At 41.0% G+C, this 23,621-nt stretch overlaps 1 protein-coding gene across 1 annotated transcript in view; it reads right to left on the bottom strand.

The window, feature by feature from the left end:
* The window catches only part of CRTAC1 (cartilage acidic protein 1), a 30,162-nt gene extending 26,100 nt beyond the window's left edge, over positions 1-4,062 (bottom strand). Inside the window, exon 1 of the mRNA XM_029284201.1 lies at positions 4,033-4,062. Coding sequence (XP_029140034.1) covers positions 4,033-4,062 — 30 coding nt within the window. The remainder of the gene's footprint in view (positions 1-4,032) is intronic.
* Positions 4,063-23,621: the final 19,559 nt, after the last annotated feature.

Here is a 23,621-nt window from a genome sequence, read left to right as displayed (position 1 = left end):
TCCCAGCATTTGGCTTGAGCTAATTAAACTCATACATCAGTGTGCATTTCTAGATAGATCATTAGGGAAATGGCCATTAATTAAGTTGCCTTCCTAAACACACACAAACATGCACTCAGAGCTTGCACCTGTGCGCAGGCAGTGAAGAAAATGTACTTGATCCTTGTAACCTCTGCTTTCCACTTGTGGGATTTCAATTTTCCCCTTGGACCTTGGAAGACCTGATTTTTATGCTCCTAGCACCATCGGAAAAAGTTGCCGAACACATTACAAAATCCTTATATGGAAAATTGTTCTGTTTAGGCCTATTTTGAACAGTTTCCAATAGTTATTGAGGAAAACTGATTAGGAATCATGATCATATATTTCATCATATGTTATAGCCAGTATACAGTATCACACAGGAAAAGACAAACAGGTTAGAAATTAATCTTGCCTCCAGCCCCAAATTTCATCTTTGCATTTGTCCTGCATTATAATTTGTACACTACTTTCCTGGAAATTCTAACACAAATCTACTCAATTTGTGCCTGGCATTTGCATAGCTTAGCCCCTCCCAAAGTATTGGAGCATTAATTCTAATTAACCTTAGCCAACATATCTCACTAGATTGGGATGACTGGGATTTGGACCCCAATATATCTGAAGAGTGTCAGGTAGAGGATAGTTAGTGAAATTGTTATCTCCATTTAAATCCATTCGTGATCTAGTTCCAAGTCGGCTGGTGAAGTTTCTAGTCCTGAGTGAACAAAATCACAGGTAGTCCTCGATTTATGACCTCAATTGAGCCCAAAATTTCTGTTAATATGTGAGACACTTGTTAAGTGAGTTTTGCCCCATTTTACAATTTTTTTGCCACAGTTGTTAAGTGAATCACTGCAGCTGTTAAGTTACTAACATGATTGTTAAGTGAATTGGACTTGCCCATTGACTTTGTCAGAAGGCCACAAAAGGTGATACCTGACCCCAAGACACTGCAACCGTCATAAGTAAGAGTCATTTGTCAAGCATCTGAATTTTGATCACATGACCATGGGGATGCTGCAACGGTTGTAAATGTGAAAAATGGTTATAAGCCACTTTTTTCAATGACATTGTTACTTTGAACAGTCACTAAATGAAACTGTTGTAACTTGAGGACTAACTGTACTTGTGAATGCTTCCCTCAGTGCTACTGGGTTCCCTGACTACTATTTCTTTTTCAAGTGAAAAATTGAACCAAGAAGTTGGCCTATAGCAAAGCAAGAGATCAGCCTCCACCATCATTACCATGAGTGCCTCTAAGTCACCTACGATATTCAAACTTACTTAGAAAACAAAAATTGTAGATGGTAGCAGCCCAGGGCTTTGTTTAGAAAAGGAACTCCTGGACCCCCCAAAAATCTCAAAGCAAAAGTAAAGCTGGGTGTGGAATAGAGTATTTTGGGTTGGAAGGTGAGACCAAAGGAAGTAGCGGGGATCAATTTCACATTTCTCTTTTTAAAAATTGACAGTTTTGTGACTATGGCAGCCATTTTGTGATATTGTTCATGACATGACTCAAAATTCCCAATGTGTCTAGTGGACTCCAAAGGTTGCCTATCCCTGTTTTGTTCTCAGGTTTCAAGATTTTACTTCCTGGGTTGGGGGCAGCCATTCAGCAATCACTGCTCATATGCCTGCAAAAGTCACTAAAGGACGCCCCTAGAAAGGCTGCAAGTATCAAGAGAGCAGCATGACATGATAAAGGAAAAACAAGGAGAATCTCCCCATCTCCATGTTCAAACAGGATTGTATAGAAAAGCAATGGATTGAAGCGGGGTATTCGTGTGCTGCCTATGTTGCTGTTTTTAATCGCTGCCCTTACCTCTTCAGGTCAGTTCTGAAGGTGGAAGATACTGATAGATTAAGAAGATTCAAGATTGAATCCACTTACATCTTGAACCAAACCAAGATCAGAAACAGTCTTAGATGTCTGTTAGGATTACAAGATACGGATATGGTTTTTGATGTCCTTGGCAGCTGGAAAAAAAAATAGTGGACGCCATTTTGTTCTTGCTGTGGACATTGATGGAAATCATCTGCATGACTTCGTGCCCTAGACTTTATGATTTTTTATTTTACCAGGGGTCAGCTCTTACATAGAGAATGCAGTGTGGACAAAAATGCCCATGCTGAGTCTATGCTGCAGCAAATTTGCCCCCAAACATAAGACTGTGATAATAATCCCGCTTTTTGTAGTTATCTTCTAGTTTTCTAGTCATGTGGTTCCAAATGCTGACTGGATGAAAAGCTTCTAAAAGAATGATGTTTGGAGCAGGGATGTGTCTTGTCAAACTAGAGAGGAGGCACTTCAGGAGGGTATATTAACAGCTGCATATTTCCACGATTTTCATGATCTCTTAGGGTGTGGCTGATTACCCTGCTATTTGTACCCATATATGCAGAAACCAGTAGGGTTGGTGACAATGGATGTCTTCTGTTGGAAAGAAATGGGGATTTGCATAACAATCTAACACTATGCAATAATCTCCTAATAAATGCATGCTTTGATTTCTTGCCATTAGTCAGAGGAAGGGAGAAATTGCATGTGATTTTCTCAGTCGAGACATTCTCCTAGCAAATCCTATACTTTCAAATGAGTGGCCATAGCACAACCAAAAATTTAAGCGGACCACTATTCCGCATTAGCCAGCATTTTCTGCTATTTTCCTAAATGATAGTTGAACTACAGAACCACATCACCAATATAGTATAGATCAGGGGTTCTCAACCGGGTGTGCTTGCACCCCCTGGGGGTGCGAGACGATATTCCAGGGGGTGCGAAAACTTGGGTTTTCAAAATTATAGTGTATATGCGTAATTCGTTGCCTTTATTTTGAACTTTTGTAAGGGGTGCGAGAATATATCAGAAGCGTTCTAGGGGTGCGGGGTATAGAAAAGGCCGGAAGCCGCTGGTATAGATGCTTCTCCAAAAGTCTCAGTGACACAGGGTTTTCTGCCTCATTGTAGACTAGTGACATCACTAGTTCACAGAGTATTTGTCCAAATGTATTCCTGCATCCTTCTCAATGACATCATGTCTGTTCAGCCAATGACTTCTGCTGATATCAACCTAGTTAAGAAATGTCACAAGATGCCAACCCACCAGATTCTTGTGCAAAGTGCAGGAGGGCAAACAAGTTCAACCAATCAAAAGCATTGACATCATAAAATTCAGGTTTGAGCCTCAGTACTGGCCCAGTATTGCTTCTGGTTCCAATTGTTTTTTTTTTCTGGAGTCACTAACTAGGAAAAGCTACTGGCTTTGTCTGCATTGCTGTCTTTCTAGAGTTTGCTATTCCCAGCCCAGATCCTGCATTAATACTGCAGGCAAGTGATATTTTTCCCCCCACAAAATCAAAGAATTTGGAACCAGACCTATCAGATTTTCAGGAAGCTGTCAGAACTCCGGGCCCCATAGAGTTACACTTCAGAGTTGGAACCATGCCTTTCCTCGGCCATGTCAAACGGCAGGGTACCAAGCCAACCTCAACACTGGCATTGCTACCACTAGCAGCTGCCGCCACCAGCAGCACTAGTGCAATCTGGAGAGCAGCAGTCACCTTGGCGCTCCGTTTTTGCTCACTGCCGGAGGCGAGCACTCCAAGAAACAGCTCCCTGCTCAGGAAGATCCAGCGTGCCATTGGACAGCCGATAGCTGTCTCCACAGCGGCTCTCCCGCACATCCCCAGCGCAGAAAAGTGCTTCCTCGCCCCCATCACGTCTGCCAAAACCTTCACTTCCACTTCTTACTCCCTGGTTTCCGAAGCCCGGGCTTCTTCCCGCGGCCCCTCCCCACCGCTCTCTCCCAGAATCCCACCCCTCGACCCAAAATTCCGCCCGCCAGTCTCACGTGGCCCTCGACTGGGCTTACACAGCCCCCGCCCGCCCCGCATCATTCGCCAACTGCAACTTTTCCGCCCGCCCAAAGTCTCCATCTCTTTGGGAATTTGGAAAACTTTGCTCGGGTCGGGATGTGTGCACGGTAGGGTAAGAAACAGTTGTACTCACCGGGCAAGCGGATCGCCGGGGCAGCTCCATGCCTACCAGCTGGCCGTGAAACATTCCGAGCGGGCGGGCAGGCAGGCGGACTGCCCTCTTCACGTGCGGGTGCTTGTAGCGTTAGTGGCCGCTCGCCTGGCCGCCGCTCTTTCGGGCTTGGCGTGCGTGAATGTGTATCTCTCCAGCTCTATCAAGTCAGCAGAGCGAGCGCCTTCTTATGTAAAGGCTTGTGCCCGCGAGGCGACCAATCACTGCGACCCGAGCACAGCAGGCGCCCAATGGCAACGCCGGGAGGTGGAGTCGCCTGGCACTGATTTACTACCTGGAATTGCAGGGGAAGCGCGGCCAGGCAGCGCCGATCAATACGGAGGCAAACTGTGACGGGCGGTGAAGCTGGTGTGTGTATGTGTGTGTGTGTGTGTGTGTATCCGTGCAAGCATGGGGTGTGTGGGGAGCAGCTTTCAAGAGCGGGCGTGTAACCTTTATAAGGGAGCAATACTCCTCCGACGGCACCCCCCCTCCCCCTTGGCTACAAAGAAGAGCAACGTAGTGAGTGGGCGTGGGTATCGCAGCATTCGCCTGCCTGCCTTGAAGCCAATTTTGGCCGGGCTATCTTCTATCCCCTTTCTTTTACGTGAAGAAAAGATCAAAGGTGCCCTGGTTGGAAAACTGAGAGGTTGCATGCAAGGATGAACGAAGCAAAGCCGGGGACCCTCGCATCCCAAGGATGGAAGAGGGGAGTGGGCTTGCCCAAGGGGCTGTGGCCTTGGGGAAGCAGCGCTGGCGACTCCTCCAGTAACAACTCCCTTCTCCCCCTTTTCCAGGCAGTGCCCTCTGCTGTGCCCAACGTCCCTGGACATTCACTCTCTCAGCTTCCTTTCCTATTGATTCTAACACCCCTCTGAGATGTCCCTATGATCTTCACCACCCATGACCTGTTGCTGTGTGTCTCCACTGCCTCACAAGTTTGGTTGAAGATGGGAAAACTTTGCTTCTTCTCTGTTATCGAGAGAAAAAAAAGGAAAGGATGGACTGTGGAGCTCGCTGAAGTTTCCACTCTTCTCCTCCCAACGACTCCGAGGTCTCCTTAAGCAACAGGCTCTGTATAAGTTTCATCTTGAGGGCCCGAAGGGGAGAAGCCTATCTTCTTCCTGAGTCCTTGCTTCTTTTGGCAAATCCCGATATCCAAGTTCTCAGCACTGTGCCCACCATGCCCAGTAACCAGACAAATATTCAGTTCCTTTATTTTTGTTTTTCTCTGTTTGGGCAGCTAAGCACATTAGATTTGATTCTCTGTGTTGGAGGGTATATTATCAATGCCTCTGCATCATACTGTGACATAGTTAGGTTAAGGACGCTGGAAGCACAGTTTTTCTAAGATCTCCATAGTTTGCTGTTCACTAAGTAGAAATGGTTACTACTGGAAACACACTCCCCTCTTCCCAATGTGCAACTGGTGAATAGGAACATTTTCGTCCTGAATTTTTGAAATTGTCTCCTGATGCCAAAAAGCAGCAAGCATTCCTGGAGACTGCATTGGGTTAAAAGAGTGTTTGAAGGAACTCTTTGAGGCCACATATGCAGCTGCTATTGAAAAGGCTTTCCTAACCTGGCATCACTAGATGTGTTGAATTATGGCTGCCTTCAGTTCCAGTTGATGTGGGCATTGGCTGTGCTACAACTCTGCTGCTAGAGGACCTTTGGGGAGAAGAATGAGTGCCTCTCCAGAATTATGTGTCCTCCTTTGACCACTGCCACGTGAAGTCTCTTTTGGAGACCAGTGTACTTCACAGTAGAAAAAAGGTCAACTAAGAAAATAGCCATGATATAGAAACACGTGAATAGATCCCTGATCCCTAGAAACTTATTTTTGCCACCTAGCTCATCAATTACACTGTAGCTTCTTCTTAACCAGGTATGGAGTTTAATGGGGGTTAAAGATAATGCCCCACATCTCTAACATCAATAGCATAGCAAAATTAACTACTGCTCTTTCCAGTCACATAAACCATCAGAAACCTCATGTATTATAATTTTCCACATACATATAGTATTTGTTAGAAAGGAAGCATCTGCTTCAAGTATAGCATAGGATAGCACAGGACACTTTAAGTATAGCGTAAGAATTCTTTTTTTTTTTTTTTACATCAGAAATACATTGCCAAGATGTGTAATGTGTCAGTGGCTGAATATATGCAATGGAAATAGTAATTGATCATTTATTTCTGTAGCAATCATTTTGGAGGTTTTGAGTGAAATATAACTCGTATCTCTTTTGTAATACAATTCCATTTGCAAGTAGTCCAGTCAGCTGCCAGTGCTAATTTACCCAAATTTGCTTCTCTGCTTACAAGTATGCTATATAAATTTACAATCATAAGCACCAGATAATAATACCCTCTTTCAAATCATCCCTGCAGTTTTAACAATATGCAGAGTCACTGATCTTCCCCCACTTCTAATCTAGCCATCAGACATTTCACTCTTATATATTATGATAAAAACATGTGATTACCAAGGGGTTAGTTCATTAATCTGCTGTAGCAAAAACAATAGTATTGTAGTGTTAGCTTTATTTAATTGACTACAGTCCACTTCATCAGATGCATGACTCTAGAGAAATAAAATGGTATGTCGTGCTGTTACATGCAGAGACATAATACTTAAGAATAAATTTCTGATAACATGTATCTAATGAAGTAGACATTATGAGAAAACTCATGTTGTAGTGTGTTAGTCTTGAAGATGTTAGAAGTTTCTTGTTATCAATATGCATGAAATCTGTGAATTTTGTTGACTATTAGGGACTGGGTGTCTGGAATGTTTATTCCTTCAAAGTTACAGGAAGATTTTAATGATCTCATTGGATTAGAAATAACTATTAATGCAACTGTCGGTGGAAACTAAAGGAAGCCTGAAAACTGAGTAAGCTCAGCTATGATTTATATTCAATAGGTGGCCAAATGGAAACATTTGCTTCTCATGTTTTTCTGTGTTTATAATCTGAATTGCAAACATAATGGACTACTCTCTTTTAGCAGAGCTACTAGAGAATGGAATTTTTCTCTAGTATGTCAAACAGCTGATTTTAGGGAAAACATTTATGAACTCCTTCCTCTCAGCTAACTAGAATACAAACACAGTGATGACTCTTGAGAAAATTTGGGCTGTTTCATACAAGGTAGAATTTCTTCCGAAGAAGTAGAGGAGTTTAAGATAACTAAGATAATAAAGAGACATGTGATACATGCACATATGCAAACATATGCACATGTAAAGGAATAGACCATGCATAACTTACACTGACCAAATAGGTGTCTGCTGAACTGCACAATATATTTTCACCATCTCTTACCTAATAATTATTTCCAAGTAGAAAATGTATTTGTTAAAAGTTAAGGTTCATATAACACATTATTTGCTTTGAAATCAGAAAAGGTGACTAGTTTAAAGCCTTGAAAGAATACCCTGATGTAACACAGTTGGCGCTATATACAACTTGTGTGTGCGCGCACATGTGTGTGTGTGTGTGTTTCAAAGCCAGGAATTTATTCTTCACAAAGCAATCAATCTTGTCACAAAACTGGATCTCTCCAATCCTGTTCTCAACCATGATTTCTTTGTTTCAGCTGAGAAGTTTTAGTACTGCTATTGTTGACCACATGGGAAAATAATAACCCTTGTTAGGCTATTAAAATTACTTTAAGCCCTGTTAATAAAAAAACACTCATCATCTCTTCCCATTCTCAGTCTACTTCAACAGCATTTAGAGACCAAGAATGATCTCATGTGATGTTGGGGAAATGCACGTCAACAAAAGCTGAAGTTTAACTTCTTCATCTTCAGCAACCTCATTCGGAGCCTAACTTGAAATCACAGAGTTGCTCCTACGGTAATATAGAAAAGGCCAGTTGACATACATACTGTGTGCAAGACAATATCTCTGTTGGAATAATTGAATTCATCTGTGTTTGACAAGAGCTGTGGTGGCACAGTGGTTAGAATGCAATACTGCAAGCTAACTCACTGCTCACCCCAGGAGTTTGATCCTGACAGGGCTCAAGGTTGACTCAGCCTTCCATCCTTCTGAGGTCAGTCAAGTGAGGACCCAGATTGTTGGGGGCAATATGCTGTCTCTATAAACCACTTAGAGAGTGCTTTGTAAAGCACTGTGAAGCGGTATGTAAGTCTAAGTGCTATTGCTATTTGATCATTTTGCATAAAGATATGGTTTTCTCTGAGAATGCAGCAAAATTAAGTGGTGGGAAAGACTTGACTATACAAGTTCAGAACATCATTTCCACCACCAGCCAATTCTCCATATTTGAATGCAAGTAGGAAGTCAATTTGGTATAGTGGTTAAGGCAACAGGCTAAAAAGAAGCAGAGTAAGAATTCTAATCTCACATTAAGCACAGAGCCAGTTGGATGACCTTGGGCTAGTCTTTTTCTCTCCACCCCAGGAAGGAGACTATGGCAAACTACTTTTGAAAAACCTTGCCAAGAAAACTGCAGGGACTTGTTCAGGCAGCTTCCAAAAATCAGGCATGATTGAATGGAATTAAAAAAAGAACAAGAAGACTAGCATATCAGGAATAAATGTTGTGCATTAGTGTGTTTTTTAATTCCAAAAATTAAGGATTACACACCAGTTCAAGGGCAACTCCAGACCTCTGTTTATCAATGTCAACTGTATTCAAAAGCTGAGCCAAATTGTTTTTCTGTTATGACGTATTTGAAACTATCATCACCAGCACTGCCACCATTATCACCATCATCTGTATATCTGGATAGCCCATTTCCCTGACTCAGGACATCTCCCTGATCAGGTCTTTCAAGAATAAAGTGGCTTAGAGCCATTTTAAGTCCTCTCATAAGACAGCTGTTTGCTGGGGGGGGGGCGCGTGAATACAATTAGATAAATGCTTGAAACATGAAGAAAGGGATAATATACAAATGATTATTTTCATTCTCCATTTATATGGAGTTGGAGAAGGGAAGCATTTGTGATGCTATCAAACTGATGGCAAGAGAAGATAGAGCAATGTTTATTGCTAGCTGTTCCAAGCATTTTGTGGTTGGCAACAAGTTTTAATGTAATCTTCTGAGGGTGGAAGAACAGAAGCAGTTGAGGTGTGGAAGAGCCCTCCAGACTGATTTTCATCAATCTCATATTCATATTCTGCTATTTTCATCCCCATTTCATTCGACTATATTGAACTAGGGGTATTTCTTGTATGTTACAATTGGCTCTTATTACTTTTCAGTCAGAGGATGTGGTCAGTGGATGAGAGCCTTACAATATGATGTAAGCAACTTGTCTTTTGGCGGCACTTAAGGAGAGTTAATGGAATGAGCAGAAAGGAAAGCATGACACAAGCACAAATCCTTTGGAAATTTGGAAGTGCACAAGCTTCTGTGGAGTGAATTTTTCTCACAGTTTAGTCAAATCACAGAAAAAATAAAGGAACTCCCCACAGGTCTGTATTTTCGTTCACCAACTTTGGTTAGTGGGCATGGAGTTAGATGAATCCCTCAATTTTAGGTCATTATTCCAACAAGAGTAAATATTTAAATCTTCAAATCATGGCCCAAATCTGGGGGAACATTTTGGCCCTATTGGTTCCAGTGTTATATACCTGCTAGTTTCTTCTGTCATCTGTTTAAAAAGCCACTTTTTTACTTATCAGCAGTGAGAACATGACCTTGAAAAAAAGGAGTCATGTTATTTTGCCATCTACAGATGAAAAACAAAACTGCAACTTGGAGGGAACATACTTTTTAAATGTCTATGGAGATTCTCAGTCATCCAGATCATGATTGACTGAAAGGTGCTTTTTCAAGAGGCAACTGCACTTCCTTGTTTTTCTTTGAAGACGTTTCACTTCTCATCCAAGAAGTTTCTTCAGCTCTGACTGGATGGTGGGGAATGGAAGGATTTATATTCCTTGCAGACAGCTGGTCATTTGCATTCTTTTAGCAGTGGTTCTCAACCTTTTTAATGCCGCGACCCCCAACCGGTCGTAAGTCGAGGACTAAACCGGTCGTAAGTCGAGGACTAAACCGATCGTAAGTCGAGGACTAAACCGGTCGTAAGTCGAGGACTACCCAACCGGTCGTACGTCGAGGACTTTCCCTGCCCGGGAGCGCCGTGCATGCGTGGTTCTGCCCCCTGCGCTGGCCGAGGCGTAGCTGGCAAGTGGCAGAGACGGAGCAGGCCAACCACCAGCTGGCCCAGCTCAAGGGAGGTAAGGCACCCGCCGGAAAAGGGGAAAAAAATGGCGGACAGCCTTGCTTGGCGACCCCTGTGAAATGGTCGATCGACCCCAAATGGGGTCGCGACCCATAGGTTGAGAACCGCTGTTTTAGAGAGTCAATAAGGCCACCTGGAAGTTTATTTGCATCCTCAGGGTCACCTGAGTAGTGCAAATAGGCGTGGAGCCTTCTTGGAACTGCTGAAAGGACTGTGTTGTAGACTGGAGACAGATGATGTCATATCCCTCCCCACCTATTGAGAGAGGGCTGTTCAATTTTGACATAGATGGCCTTTTTGATCCCTCTTTCAAACCAGCGGTCCTCTCTGTCCAAAATGTGGACTTTGCTGTCTTCAAAATGCAAATGGACTGCTGAATTTTGTCCTGATGAGTTTGTTTTCCTACCGTGTTTCTTTTGGGCTCTGAAGTAAGCACTACTTCGCCTCGTCATAGGCCGTCTGTTCGTGCAGGCCCTTAAGTGGGGCTTACTTTCAGAGGCCCACCCCCCAAAAATAAGCTGGGGCTTATTTTCAGGGGTGGGTTTACTTTCGGGGAAACATGGTATGTTGTGCCATGCGTTTATGAAGTGGTTGTTTTGTTTCCCCAATGTACAGATCTGCACATGTCTCACTGCATTGTACTGCATATACTACATTGCTTACTTTGTGTCTGGGTGTTTTATCCTTGGGGTGGACAAGCTTCTACCTTAGTGCATTCTTGGGTTTAAAGTGTGCACGTATGTTGTGTTGGCTGAAGGATCCTCCTGAGCTTTTCAGATATTCCTGCAATGTATGGAATGACAACGTTGCTTTGTTAATTGTTCTGTTATGGGGGAGCTCCTGCTGGATCTTTTTTGGGATTTGATGAAGGCCCAGTTGGTATAGCCACATTTTCTGATGACTTCCTTGATATGTTTTAGTTCTTCCCCCTCCCCCCACATCTTTGCTGGTAGGCAAGTCTTCAGCTCTAGTGGGTGGTGAGAATCAAAATGTAAATATTGCTCTGTGTGTGGGAATTTTCTGTAAACTTCAATGTTAAGGCTTCTGTCTTCCTTAAGTGTATTGCACAGTCCAGGAAAGCTAGACTATTTTCTTTAACATTTTCCCATGTGAATTTGATGTATCTGTCCATAGAGTTATGTTTGGTGAGCACATGTTTTGATCTTGACCCAAGTATCATCCACATACCTATACCAGTCAGTGGGTAGAATTCCTGTGAAGGAGTTTAGGGCTTTGGTTTCTACTTCTTCCATGTAGAGATTGACCACAATGAGGGGCACAGGTGAGCCCATGGCGCTCATGTCTATAAAAACCTTCATTGTATTTAAAATAGGTAGTGGTCAGGCAGAGGTCCAGCATGGCACATATGTGGTCTAGGCTGAGGTTGGTTCTTTCACCTAAGGTGCTGTCTTGTACCAGAGTTTCTTCACTACCATGACAGCTTCAGTTGTTGAAATGCAGGTGAAGAGGAAAGTCACATGATAGGAAACCATGGTCTCATTTGGATCCAGTTTGAGTTTCCAGTATATCCCTTAATTCAGCAGACTTACTCTGATTTCCTGTCCTTGTTCCCTATGACACTTTAAAATGTACTTGGACAGTGATACCATGAGTTCACTCAATCTTCTTTTCTACTCATTGACTATCTGAAGTTCTGGGTAGCCTGAAAGTTCTTTCAGCCTGTCTTCATGGGCTGAAGTCCCTGTATCATCTTCATTACCTTCCTCTGAACTTGTTCCTATTTATCAATATCCTTCTGGAACTGTAGTATCCAGAGTTATAAACAGTATTCCAGCATGGTCTCATCCATGCAGAATAGATGGGAATAAGGGCTTCTCTTTCTTTGATACAAATCCTCTTCTAATTAAATCCAGAACTGTATTAGCCCTTCTAGCAGCTGTCTCACACTTCAACTCATGCTCAGTTTGTTGTCCTTAACCAAAACCAAATCCTTCTCAGAATAGTGCTTCCAAGCCACGATTCTTCATCTTATATGTGTGTGCTATATTTTGCCCTCTCTAATTGTAATAGCTTAGATGTCTCCCTGTTGAAGGACATCTTATTCCTCTTATCTCAGTCTTCCAGCCTGTCCAAATGAGATTGCCATCTTGATCTGTCATCCTGGATATTGGCCAGATTTCCCAATTGTGTGTGTCAGCCACAAATTTGATAAACAGCCCATGAATTTTGTTATCTAAGTTGTCAATAAAAAATTGAATAATACTGGACCTAAGACATAACTTTGCATGATCAAACTGGATATTGCTGTCCAACCTGATGTAATCCACTTGAGTGTGGTTAGTCAACCAACTGTAGTGTCTTCCCAACCACAATTTAACAACTTGTAAATGAGAATGTCATGTGGAATCCTGTCAAAGTTTTTGCTGAAATTGAAGAAGATCACATGCAAAGCATTCTTCTGGTTCACTAAAGCAGCTATCTTTTTAAAGGAGATGGAGGACAGATCCATGCTGACTCTTGGTAATCAAGACATTGTCTTCAATATGTTTACAAATTGCTTCTCTTATAAACTGTTCTAATATAATATATTTTCCCCCAATTCAGGTATAATTTAGCATTCCTAATTATCTTGTAAACGGGACAAGGAATATTCCCAATGCTACATATCCCTATACAGAAATTAGAAAACTGTTCTCATATACGGCATTTATTTTAAAGCTACTTGAATAAAAAAAAAATCTTACTTCATAGAAATTGTTCTTGGATCTGAGCTAGGCCCAGTGGCTTACTTTTTCATAAACACATTTTTATTGAATTTAGGAGCATTGCTGAACAAATGATACAGGATGGGATCTGGTGAAGAATGCCCTGAAAAGCCTTTTGCTTGGGTTCTAAATTCACATTAAAAATGTAGAAGAATAAACAGTGCTAATGATATTGGCAGTTTATACTAAATTGGGAGGTGTCAGAACAGCAGAGAGTACAGCAAGGAGAGAGAGGGGTGACGATAGAAAGTGTAGCAAATGTCGGAGGGCAGTAAATGGAAATGCGTGACTTGTGAAGGCATTGAGACAATGAAGGTGCAGACCAGGGAGTTGGGAACAATGAACAGGATATTAGAGTTGAGCTGGCAGGCAGATATGATGGTGAAAGGCCTTGTAGAGTATGCTAGAAAGGTGGTGCAGAGGAGGAGGGTTCGTATTCTGTATTTTGCTGTCAGTCCAAATATGGCAAATGTATTGAAAGACTGCATACATCAACACTGACAAATTGTAAGAACTGTAGAGATGTTAGCTTTGTATGATTTAATTTAATCAAAGAAAAAAATGCTGTGGAATGGCAGCTGGGACTTGCAGTTTCCTCTTAAACATGTTCTCACTTCATCACATTATGGCAGTGGGAAAGATTCTTCAAAGTATAAATATTAAGTTTGCGATACTTTGTCAATTTAAATTGCTGTTTTCTTTCTGTAAGTGCAAATTAGTGCAATGAATATTCCAAGCTTGTGATATTTTAGACATTATTTTGTTCAAAACAGGAGTATTTGTTCAAAGTTTAAAATGACTTTACCTTAGCAATTTATCTTATGAATTTAAAATAAACTGACCTAATAATCATTTCTGTGTTGGCTTATTTTTAAAAAACAAAAAGGCACTTGTTCTAAATGTTACATTTCATACTCTGAATAAATTGAAGGTTTGGGTACTGGAGAGTGACCCAAGTCAAGAAAAATCTCAGCTTGAACAGCAAAGAAGCAAACAAAAGACCACTTTTGGATTAGCTTGTTATTTTATCTCTGTGCCCCAAGATTCAAAAGACATATTAGAAATCCAAGCTGCAGAGTACAGAAATCCAGGTTGCAGGCTACTCCAATGGTGCTGAACCAACTCCCATCAGTCCCAGCCAATTGGCCATAGCAAGGGACCAGAAGAGCTGTAGTCCGAAATATCTGGAGGATGCTAGATTGCCTGCCTCCCCCTTTACATTTTAAAACAAGATGATATACTTCTGCATTGTATCATCGTAGTCCAGATGTTCTTCATAGTAAGAGATTCATAAGAGGTATTGGACAAAACAGAACTCAGTTTTTCATCTGCTACTTTCCCCATAATGCACATTAATATTAAACTGCATAACATGTTTTCTCCTCTCTACCCAGGATGGCTTATTTTTAATGTTTTTCAGTTACTGTAATGCACAGATGTTCTTGAACAAGAAAAGCAACTCAGAAAGACATATAACCCAGGGAAGGAGGTTATGCATATAGTTTGCATTAATACCAGTAACATTCATGATCAAGAGGAGAAAGGGACCTAACTGAAATTTCCCAAAATTGCTATCAAATAGATTTTCCTCCCAAAGAATCCAGAACCTTGCTGTGTGTATAGGAGGCTGGGTACTTTGCCCGTATTCTTTGATTTCTCCTGATTTTGTTCTGTTGACATGGCATACCTTGACCAAGGTTTAGGTAACTAGCTCCATCACAATACAGGATTTCCCCCCCAGTCAGCTAAAAAAGCATCGCCCAGGATAGGTGCCTCTTAGATAGTTCTTCAGCACAATAAGAAATCCTGTTCACTAAATGTATCTCTTTTTAGCAACTATTAGAGACTTGCTCTCTCCACTAATGCTACCCAAGCTCGCCTCCCTTCCATCTTATCCTTCTACTTTCCCCACCACGCTGCCCATTCCTCATGACTTGCCTCCCCACTGTTCCCTTGGTGGGCTATGCCCTGGGGAGCTATTTGAAATCTTCCTGTCGCCACTCACCAGGACATTGCTCAAAATCTGAATTATTCATTTTCACTAAAAGCCCTTTTTGCTGTCTTGCTTTTCTCAAGTATTTGCTATTGCTGTGTAACCGGAGCTACTGCCACATGGTCCCTTTTTCTGTGGTCATCTCCCCACCAGCTAACAGTCATGAGGAGGGGGCTGGGAGTATCTGGCCTGGCACCAAGGTGCGCATTTGCCTAGTCTAGTTTCAAGGTGATTGTCAACTTCCCAGGAATTTCATAGACAGCAGCAAGAGAGTCTGTCTCTCAGGAAGGCATGAGTCATTAAATGGAATACCTTTTCCATCATGGGCCCCAATCATGAGGAATTTTCCTCAAAAGTTCCAGAGTGCTTCTTTTTCTTGATCTAATGAAGGATAGAACTACTATACAACTGCCAACATGGGTTTGTCAAAAACAGATCATGCCAGAAAAAAAATATTGCCCTCTTTGACAAAATGACTAAATTAGTGGACCAGTGAAATGCTGCAGACATTTGTATACTTAATAAGGCATTTGACAAAGTAGACCACAGTGTACTTCTTGGCAAGACAGAAAAAAAAATGGGATAGATAGACTGCATCACCAACAGATGGATTCATAACTGGCCAAACAATGTACTCAACAGAATTACATTCACATAGAGGGAAGCCTGCAGTGGGGTCTCCCAAGGTTCTGTCTTAGGTCCAGTGCTCTTCAACATCTCCATAAACAGTTTAGATGAGGGGATAGAAAGGGAACTCATAAAATTTTCAGATGACACCAAGCTGGGGAGAACAGCCAACACTTGACAGGCTTGAGCACTGGGCCCTATCCAAAAAGATGCAATTTAGTGGTGAGAAAATAAGATTTTACACTTAGGCAAGAAACAAAATGCATAGATATAGAATAGGTAGTAGCTAGCTTAACAGGAGTAAACTGTGAAAGGAATCTAGGAGTTCTAGTGGACAACCACTTAAGTAGGAGCCAGCAGTGTGCTACAGCTAACAAAAAGACCAATGCAGTTCCTAGGCTGCATCAACAGAGGAGTAAGATTACATGAAGTGTTAGTACCCCATTATATTGCACTTGTAAAACTATACTTGCAATACTGCATCCAGTTTTGATCACCACAATATAAAGATGTTGACACTCTAGAAAGAATACAGAGAAGAGCAACAAAGATGATTAGGGGACTGGAGGATAAAACATGAAGAATGGTTACATGAACTGGGTATGTTTAATCTAATGAAGAGAAGGGCTACGGGTGACTTGATAGCAGTCTTCCAATATTTGAGGGGCTGCTACAGAGAGGGAGGGGTTGACATATTCTCCAAAGCATCTGAGAAGCAACAGTTGGAAACTTATCAAAGAGAGATCCAACCTAGAACCAAGGAGAAATTTCCTGACAGTGAGATCAATTAACCAGTGAAATGACTTGTCTCCACAAGTTGTGGGTGCTCAATCCCTGGATGTTTTTAAGAAGAAATTGGACAGCCATTTGTCTGGAATGGTATAAAGTCTCGTGCTTGAGCAGGGGGTTGGACTAGAGAACCTCCAGTGGTCTTTCCAACTCTGTTTTATTGCTTCTGAACAGCTCCTATTATCTTATCATACTGTGATAGAATCAGCCTGGATTATGACCTCAAGATAGTCAAACTTCTGCATATGATCAGCAGTCTGATAGCACCTTTTCCAACCAATGAGCTTTATTAAAATGTTTAAATGCACAAAAGATCGTACTACTTGGAAAAGGTGCTCCTAGACTCCCAGGTTTGGGTTTTTTTTTTGCCACCATAGACAAAGTTATCTCCTTTTATCTCTATGAAGAGTTATCTTCTCCTGTAACTTCTGCACATGCTAAATTTTGGGATGGCTTCACCTATGAAATTAGGAATGTTTGCTTAAAATATTTGTTTATACCTATAGAAGAGAATATTTGTAGCTCAGGGTTGAGCTGTGGAGTCTTTGGTGCTCTCTGAGAGTACCAAAATATTTGTTTGTGTATGCTCACTTGAGCAAAAAAAGATTCTTAGAACAGCTTACAATAGTAAGTTTTCCTTTAGTCTTTTATTCTAAAAAGCCATAGCACACATTGAAAAAGGGATGCGGAGTAAGTAGCGAAAAAACAAGCTGAAATATGCATAATGTGCTTAAAATTATACTCGGTTAACCCAATAAAAGGAAAGGCTGATAATTAGTAGCAATGAGGAGGAAAGTCAGAACAACTAGTCCCTCACGGATGCCATGAAACAGCCCTGCTTTTCTCCTCTATCCTGCAGCACGTTGGAGCGGGTATTGCTAAATGCCAATTGTAATATTAACTGAAAAAAGATGGTTGTTGACGACAGTAGTAACATTGCTGAAGAAGCAGCAATACAAGGCAAATTGGGAAGGGCTGAGGAACAGTGTGCAGCTGCCCTTAAATGTGTTATGGTCTATACAGTATTTCCAAAGCAGGGAGACCAAGCGTTGTGCAGATTCTATGCATAGGTACATGGAAATGGTCTTAAGAATGACTGGACATATGCTAAATCTCAAGCCTCAATTTTTTAAGAAGTGTCCAAAGAAATCTGGGCATCTATTCACTTTCTCATTCTATTGCCATTCATGCTAGAGAATTAGTATATGTGGGAGGAGAGGAACTAAAGGGCACACTGGTTGAGGCAATGAGGCCAGCCTTTTGTTTCTTTCTCATATATTGGGATAGAGTTTGAGATAGGTCTTTGTTTTATAAACCATATTAAAAACACTGAAGTTTTCGTCTGTTTCGTTCCTCAAAATATCAGAAACCATGCCCTGAGTTTCAGTAATTATGCCCAGAGAGGCACACAAAAGAGGCTTGGGGTCCATTTGCAGCCATAGATTGTCCCATCTGTAATATACACAGAGACAGAAACTGCTAAAGATGAGGTATTTTTGTATGAAGTTGTTGTCTGAGAAGTGCCATTTGTCTATTTGCTCTGTGTTGCTTGGCAATTAGCATTTTGTAGCATTTCTTCAATGCTTCCTTCAGCCTGATCTCTGCTGCAGTGCTAACATGTACAGTTATGTGGACTGAATGCACGATAAATGAATGTACAGGTAATGAGGAATAAGAATCACCTGGCATGTATAAGCAGTAAGCAAATCAATGTGGGTTATGTAAGCATTTAATGTAACATCTAAATACATAATGATCCCTTTTTATGTCATATTCAGGTCAAGTAATATTGCAGTTAGATAAATATTAATTTTTTGCCCTCCTTTCACCCTGAGTTTTCTATATTCTAGGAATATGGGGCAGCTAGTGGCAAACTGTTGCTTCAGCATCAGCATCAGCATTGGACAGTGTCCATAATCCCATCAAGCTTCAGAGAGTTTGGAGCCCACTGCAAAATACATGTCGTGTGCTGTGATGCTGCATCATGGCTAGCACTTCTCGTGTTTAGCATCTAAAGCTTAGATTCAATAAAGTATCTTAGTACTCTAAAGAAATGTGATCTTGGGAGTAAGAAGAGCATCTGTATTTGTCATATTTATCAAGGTATTAAAGACGATGGAAAATTAAGTTTGGTGTCTTGAAATCTGCTTTTCACTAAGAAGCTATCAAAAAAAGCAAGCTAAAGTTGTGTTTTCAGCTGCTTCTGAAGTCCACTTCTAATAATTTCCTTATCCATGGAGAAGCCAGAATAGCTTGTGGCATAAAACAGAAATCCAGAACTGAAATTGCACGCGCTTACAGAAACCTTTGGGAAATGGCATGGCTAGAAGACACGTGAGTTACCATGAAAGGAGGACCGAAAAGACCTACTCAGCTCCCCTTTACTGATCCTCATGAAAGATGGATTAGCACACAATAGATCATGTTGATTAATCATTTCCATTTATTGTCTACCAATAATTTTTGGGTTTCAAATGGATGCCACCTGACATAATGGTCCCTCCCAGTCAGGGCCGGTGCACACTGATAAGAAGCATCTTTTTACCATTGTCTGGACTGAAATGAGTGCTGCCAAATACTAGGCATAATGCATTGTAACAATCTAACCTAGCCCCTCCCAAAAGTGGAGTCCAAAGATCTGGGCTACATCAGTAATGTCTGGTCTCAGAAATGGTTGCTAGATGAACAGCACTTGTTAACCCTCTCTACAGCAAGGTCACAAGCACAATCTGAATTTGTGTGACAGCGTCACGTCTTCCAGATAGAGAAGACATTTCCAAAAGCCCAGTTTCCAAGTGCAAATATATTTACTGATCCTAGCTTTAGACTTTGCCTAGATGAAAGCCCACAAGTTCTGTGTTTCTCTTGGTAACTTAGTTTCTCATGCTAGTGGTCTGTGTAGTCCCTGGTATAGAGTTGCTTTGCCACTATTAACGTATTTTAAGATCCCATTGTTATTTCTCCAACACAACCCAGCCCATCCACATATGAGAACAGCTCTGAGACTTGAAACCTGAAATCCTTTTGTGTCATTCTACACAGCTGCTGCTCTCATCTTCTCATGTGCTAGGAGCTTGGGAGTTAACCCTTTCTGCAGCAAGGTCACAAACACAATTTGAATTTGCTTGACAGCATCACGTCTGTATCCACCAAGATGCTCTAGGGATGTACTGGCCGTGATGTTACTTGGAGACAGTGATAATTAGCCTCGCTCATAGAATCTGCTCAAGCTCCACCAGTTGGTACCTACCCCAGGAGTCCAAAAAAGGGAAACTCTTCGCTAAAGAAGAAATAGGAACTAAGTGTCATGGTTTGTACTAACAGAAGGATGAATGGCTCTTTACAGTCATGGTGAATAACAGTAACAATAATGTCTGAGAACATTCTATGACATTTTTTAAAAAAGCATTTTATAATGAATATAAAGTGATAGTGCTGTTTAAAGGCATGACACCTTCCATATACCCAGACACATATAAGGCCTTATTATTAAGCAAAATGACAATGGAGGAAGCAGTAGTGGCAGGCTTCTATGATGTTTTCTTTGTTGAACAACCAGTGCTTTTTTTGTAAAAAAAAAAAAAAAAGGGTGCCGGAACTCCATTCTGGGCATTCTATGACAAAAAAAGCAGTTATATATGACATACATCTTGTTCTGAAACCTCTGAAACTTCTAAACTGTTTCAAGCATGATAGTGAATTTCACTCTTTTGCTGGTACCAGACTTGCCAATATCTTCATGTGAGATGGGAAATAGGCACCATTTTTGTCACCACCAACAAAATGACTAGGGCCATTCTTGGCAACTGGAGATTCAGCTTTTCAATCTAGATCTATCACCAATTTACTTAGGAAAATTATTATTCCTTTTATTTGCTTTTATCTTTGGAAGTTAGATTGGAACCATCCTGAGACAAGGATCTGTCTTTCTTTATATTACTTTATCAAGAGCCATGATCAGAACATCAGTGTAACAATGAACAATAATTGAAGGCTTTTGTGTTACAATAAATCTTGGCAGATTAATCCCTGTAGACCTTGCTCGTAATTGGTTGTTCTTTTATTTTATCCTTTGTTGAAAGTGGTCTAAATTTGCCAGCACCAGATGAAATTTATTTTTTTTAAATTAACATTTGCCTAAACAAAATAAAATAGTGCAATCATGTTACAGAAGCAAGGGGTGGAATTCAGCTGCATAATCTGAGGTAATTTGAAATAAGAAAATTCAGGTCTACTTCAAGAGATGAAAAAAGTAAGTTTTACATACCCTGTCCCATGTGTGTTTGTATACTGCTTAAACTAGACTCTCTCTCTCCTTTTTCTTTCCAAACTCTGGATCAAGGAATCACATTATTTTTATTAAATCCTAGGATTTGGTTTTCTCCCTACAACATGGGTGTCAAACTCACCGTGTCACGTGATGTGTTGCGACGTATCACAATTTTTTTTTTGCATTGCCAGAGCTGGGGTGCGCACAGCTTCCACATGATGCAACCGGCCTGCGGGTTGGCAGTTTGACACCCCTGCCCTACAACAGAAAAAGGATTATGGATAAAAAGCATGGTGTATATGAACAAGGGGGTTATAATTTTGTAGAAAACAATGGAAAAGAAATAGGAATTCCAAAGATTTCCCAGACATTGTGTTATATTTTAAAGCCCTCTTTATATAATCATAGGGACTAAAACTTTTCTTTAATAATATTAGACAACTATGCCTCTTTAGGTCACTGTTTCAAAGAAATTTCCTTACCTAAACAGAGAAACTGGCAGTCAAAAAGGCAGTGGAAGCAAGAGCAGCTTCTGACTTTCTGCCAGCTTCCCCATTGAGTTTCCTTGTGGGAATCTGGCAGGGAGCAGTGGATACCTCCCCTTCCTTTCCTTTCCTTTCCCTTCCCTTCTCAGCAGGCAGATACGTGGCTGCTGCTGAGTGGGGGAGAAAGTGAGGGATTGCGAAACTGACTGGAAAACTGTCATGGAATTTTGAAAATGGAGATTACATGAACACAGCAGCAGTCCAGCTGCACAGCAGCAGCCAAGTGGCACTGAAGAGCTTCCCTAAATGTTATTTCCTCAGGAGTCATGGGTCCCGGATTTTGGACACATTCTGTAAGTTAGCCCACTTGAAATATCTTGGTTCAAATTGTTGCTCTATGATGCACCATTTTGCCCAGTTAAAGGTTATGACAACAAAGGTTTTAGTATGTATAGATAAATAAATGCTATGATTTTTTTGGAATCCAAAATTTCATATAAATAATGAAAACTGTCAGTTCTATAACTCCTTAATGATATTAGATTTACTGTGTCATGATCTGCACTCTGCAGCTCACTTCCACAGATACAGTACTGCAGATGATGGACAGTGCTCTATACTGACTAAATCTTAAAAGTTGCACTTTTCTGTGATGCTGCTTCTGAGGATCTGAGGGAACTTGACAGGAGGCTGATGAGGCGAAAGGCCTCGAGCAATCAGACCCAGTGGAAGAATAAACATGTCCTGAGTCTGAACTTGAAAATTATAAGTTGCTTTCTATTTTAAGGAATGACCTTAATTTCACCAGTTACAGGTGAACTTACAACCACAACTGAGCCCAAAATGTCTGTTGCTAAGTGAGGCAGTTGTTGCTTTACTCCATTTTACAACCTTTTTTGCCACAGTTGTTAAGTGAATCACTGCAGTTGTAGTAACATGGTTGTTAAGTGAATCTGGCTTCCCCATTGACGTAGCTTGTCAGAAAGTCACAAAAGGGGATCAAATGACCCTGGGACACTATAACTATCATAAATATGAACCAGTTACCAAGCAACCAAATTTTGATCATGTATCCATGGGGATGCTGCAACAGCTTAAATACGAAAAACAGTCATAAGTCACTTTTTTCAGCGCTCTTGTAACTTTGAATGGTCACTAAATTAATTGTTGTAAGTTGTATAGTTCCTTCAAAAAACAATTTGCTTGTCATACAAAAGGATTGTTATATTATATTTAAACAGTTATTTTTTTTATTTTAGGGCACTTCCTACTCATTGAAACTGTCCTGTAGAATTCCATAGATGTTTTCAAGTTAGAGCAATTTTGATTTGGCTATCTGGTGATTGCTCTTTTTCCAAAAAAACAAGGGCTCCTGTTGCATTGTGGGGCAATAGTTGATGGCCCTGAAAGGTCTTCTCAAACAGCATAGCAAGACTGATAGCTCCTTCCTCATGAGTGCTTATCCTGTCACTCACCAGGTCCCTGAGGCCTTTCCAACTGCAGTTACACATCAGCAGATAATGAGAGAGATAACAGCCAGAAGACCCAGAAACATCATCAAAACGGAATCAAGAAGACGCTAGAGAAGAATGCACAAGCCCTATAAGAGTCATTCAAAAAAGGTGATATGCAGTGGCTGAAGTGGAACATTCCTACCATCACAGATAGGACTTAAGAAATTAGGTAGTGTGGCCAATGGATATAGATAATTATGGAAATGAATAGAATAGAATAGAATAGAATAGAATAGAATAGAATAGAATAGAATAGAATAGAATAGAATAGAATAATTTATTGGCCAAGTGTGATTGGACACACAAGGAATTTGTCTCCAGAGCTTAAGCTCTAGATTTCCAGGGGCAGAAAACAAGAGGTCTCCTAAACTATTATTTTAAATATGCTTTGGAGCATACTTTTCCAATATGATGCTTTCCAGATATTCTTGGACTGTACTCCAGCTGGAAATTCTGGGAGAAGCAGTCTCAGCTGGAACAACTGGAAGGTTATTTTATAGAAATACATTTGAAATCACTGACATCTGAGGAGGCATATTAGGATCACTATTGCCTAAAAAAAAGAAAATCCTCTTCTCTAAAATATCATGACAGTCCACTGATAGGGAAACTATACTAGACTAAATTCTCAGTTCTGTGCAACTCCTAAAAGGATAGGTGTCTTCTTAGTGGATGGATTTGGCAACTCTGCTAATAGAATGGGGAATATCATTCCCCCTTCTTCATTCAAGGCCTTGCTTGCCGCAGGAGATTCTGTTGCTGGGCTGAAATAGCTACATAAATCCAAGCAGAGTTTTCTCCAGGATCCATGAGGATAGAAAAAGAGTTGAAACTGGCATCAACCCTCCCTTCTGCAGTGTCTTCTGCTTAATAGGCCTTTCCTATCAAGAACCAAAAGTGGTCAGATTTACGGCATCATCCTTTACCCAAGCGGTCATTTTA

Source organism: Protobothrops mucrosquamatus, unplaced genomic scaffold (assembly GCF_001527695.2).
Source record: "Protobothrops mucrosquamatus isolate PMUCROS unplaced genomic scaffold, P.Mucros_1.0 scaffold419, whole genome shotgun sequence".
In the NCBI taxonomy this organism is placed as follows: domain Eukaryota; kingdom Metazoa; phylum Chordata; class Lepidosauria; order Squamata; family Viperidae; genus Protobothrops; species Protobothrops mucrosquamatus.
This window is presented reverse-complemented; position numbering and strand designations above follow the sequence as displayed.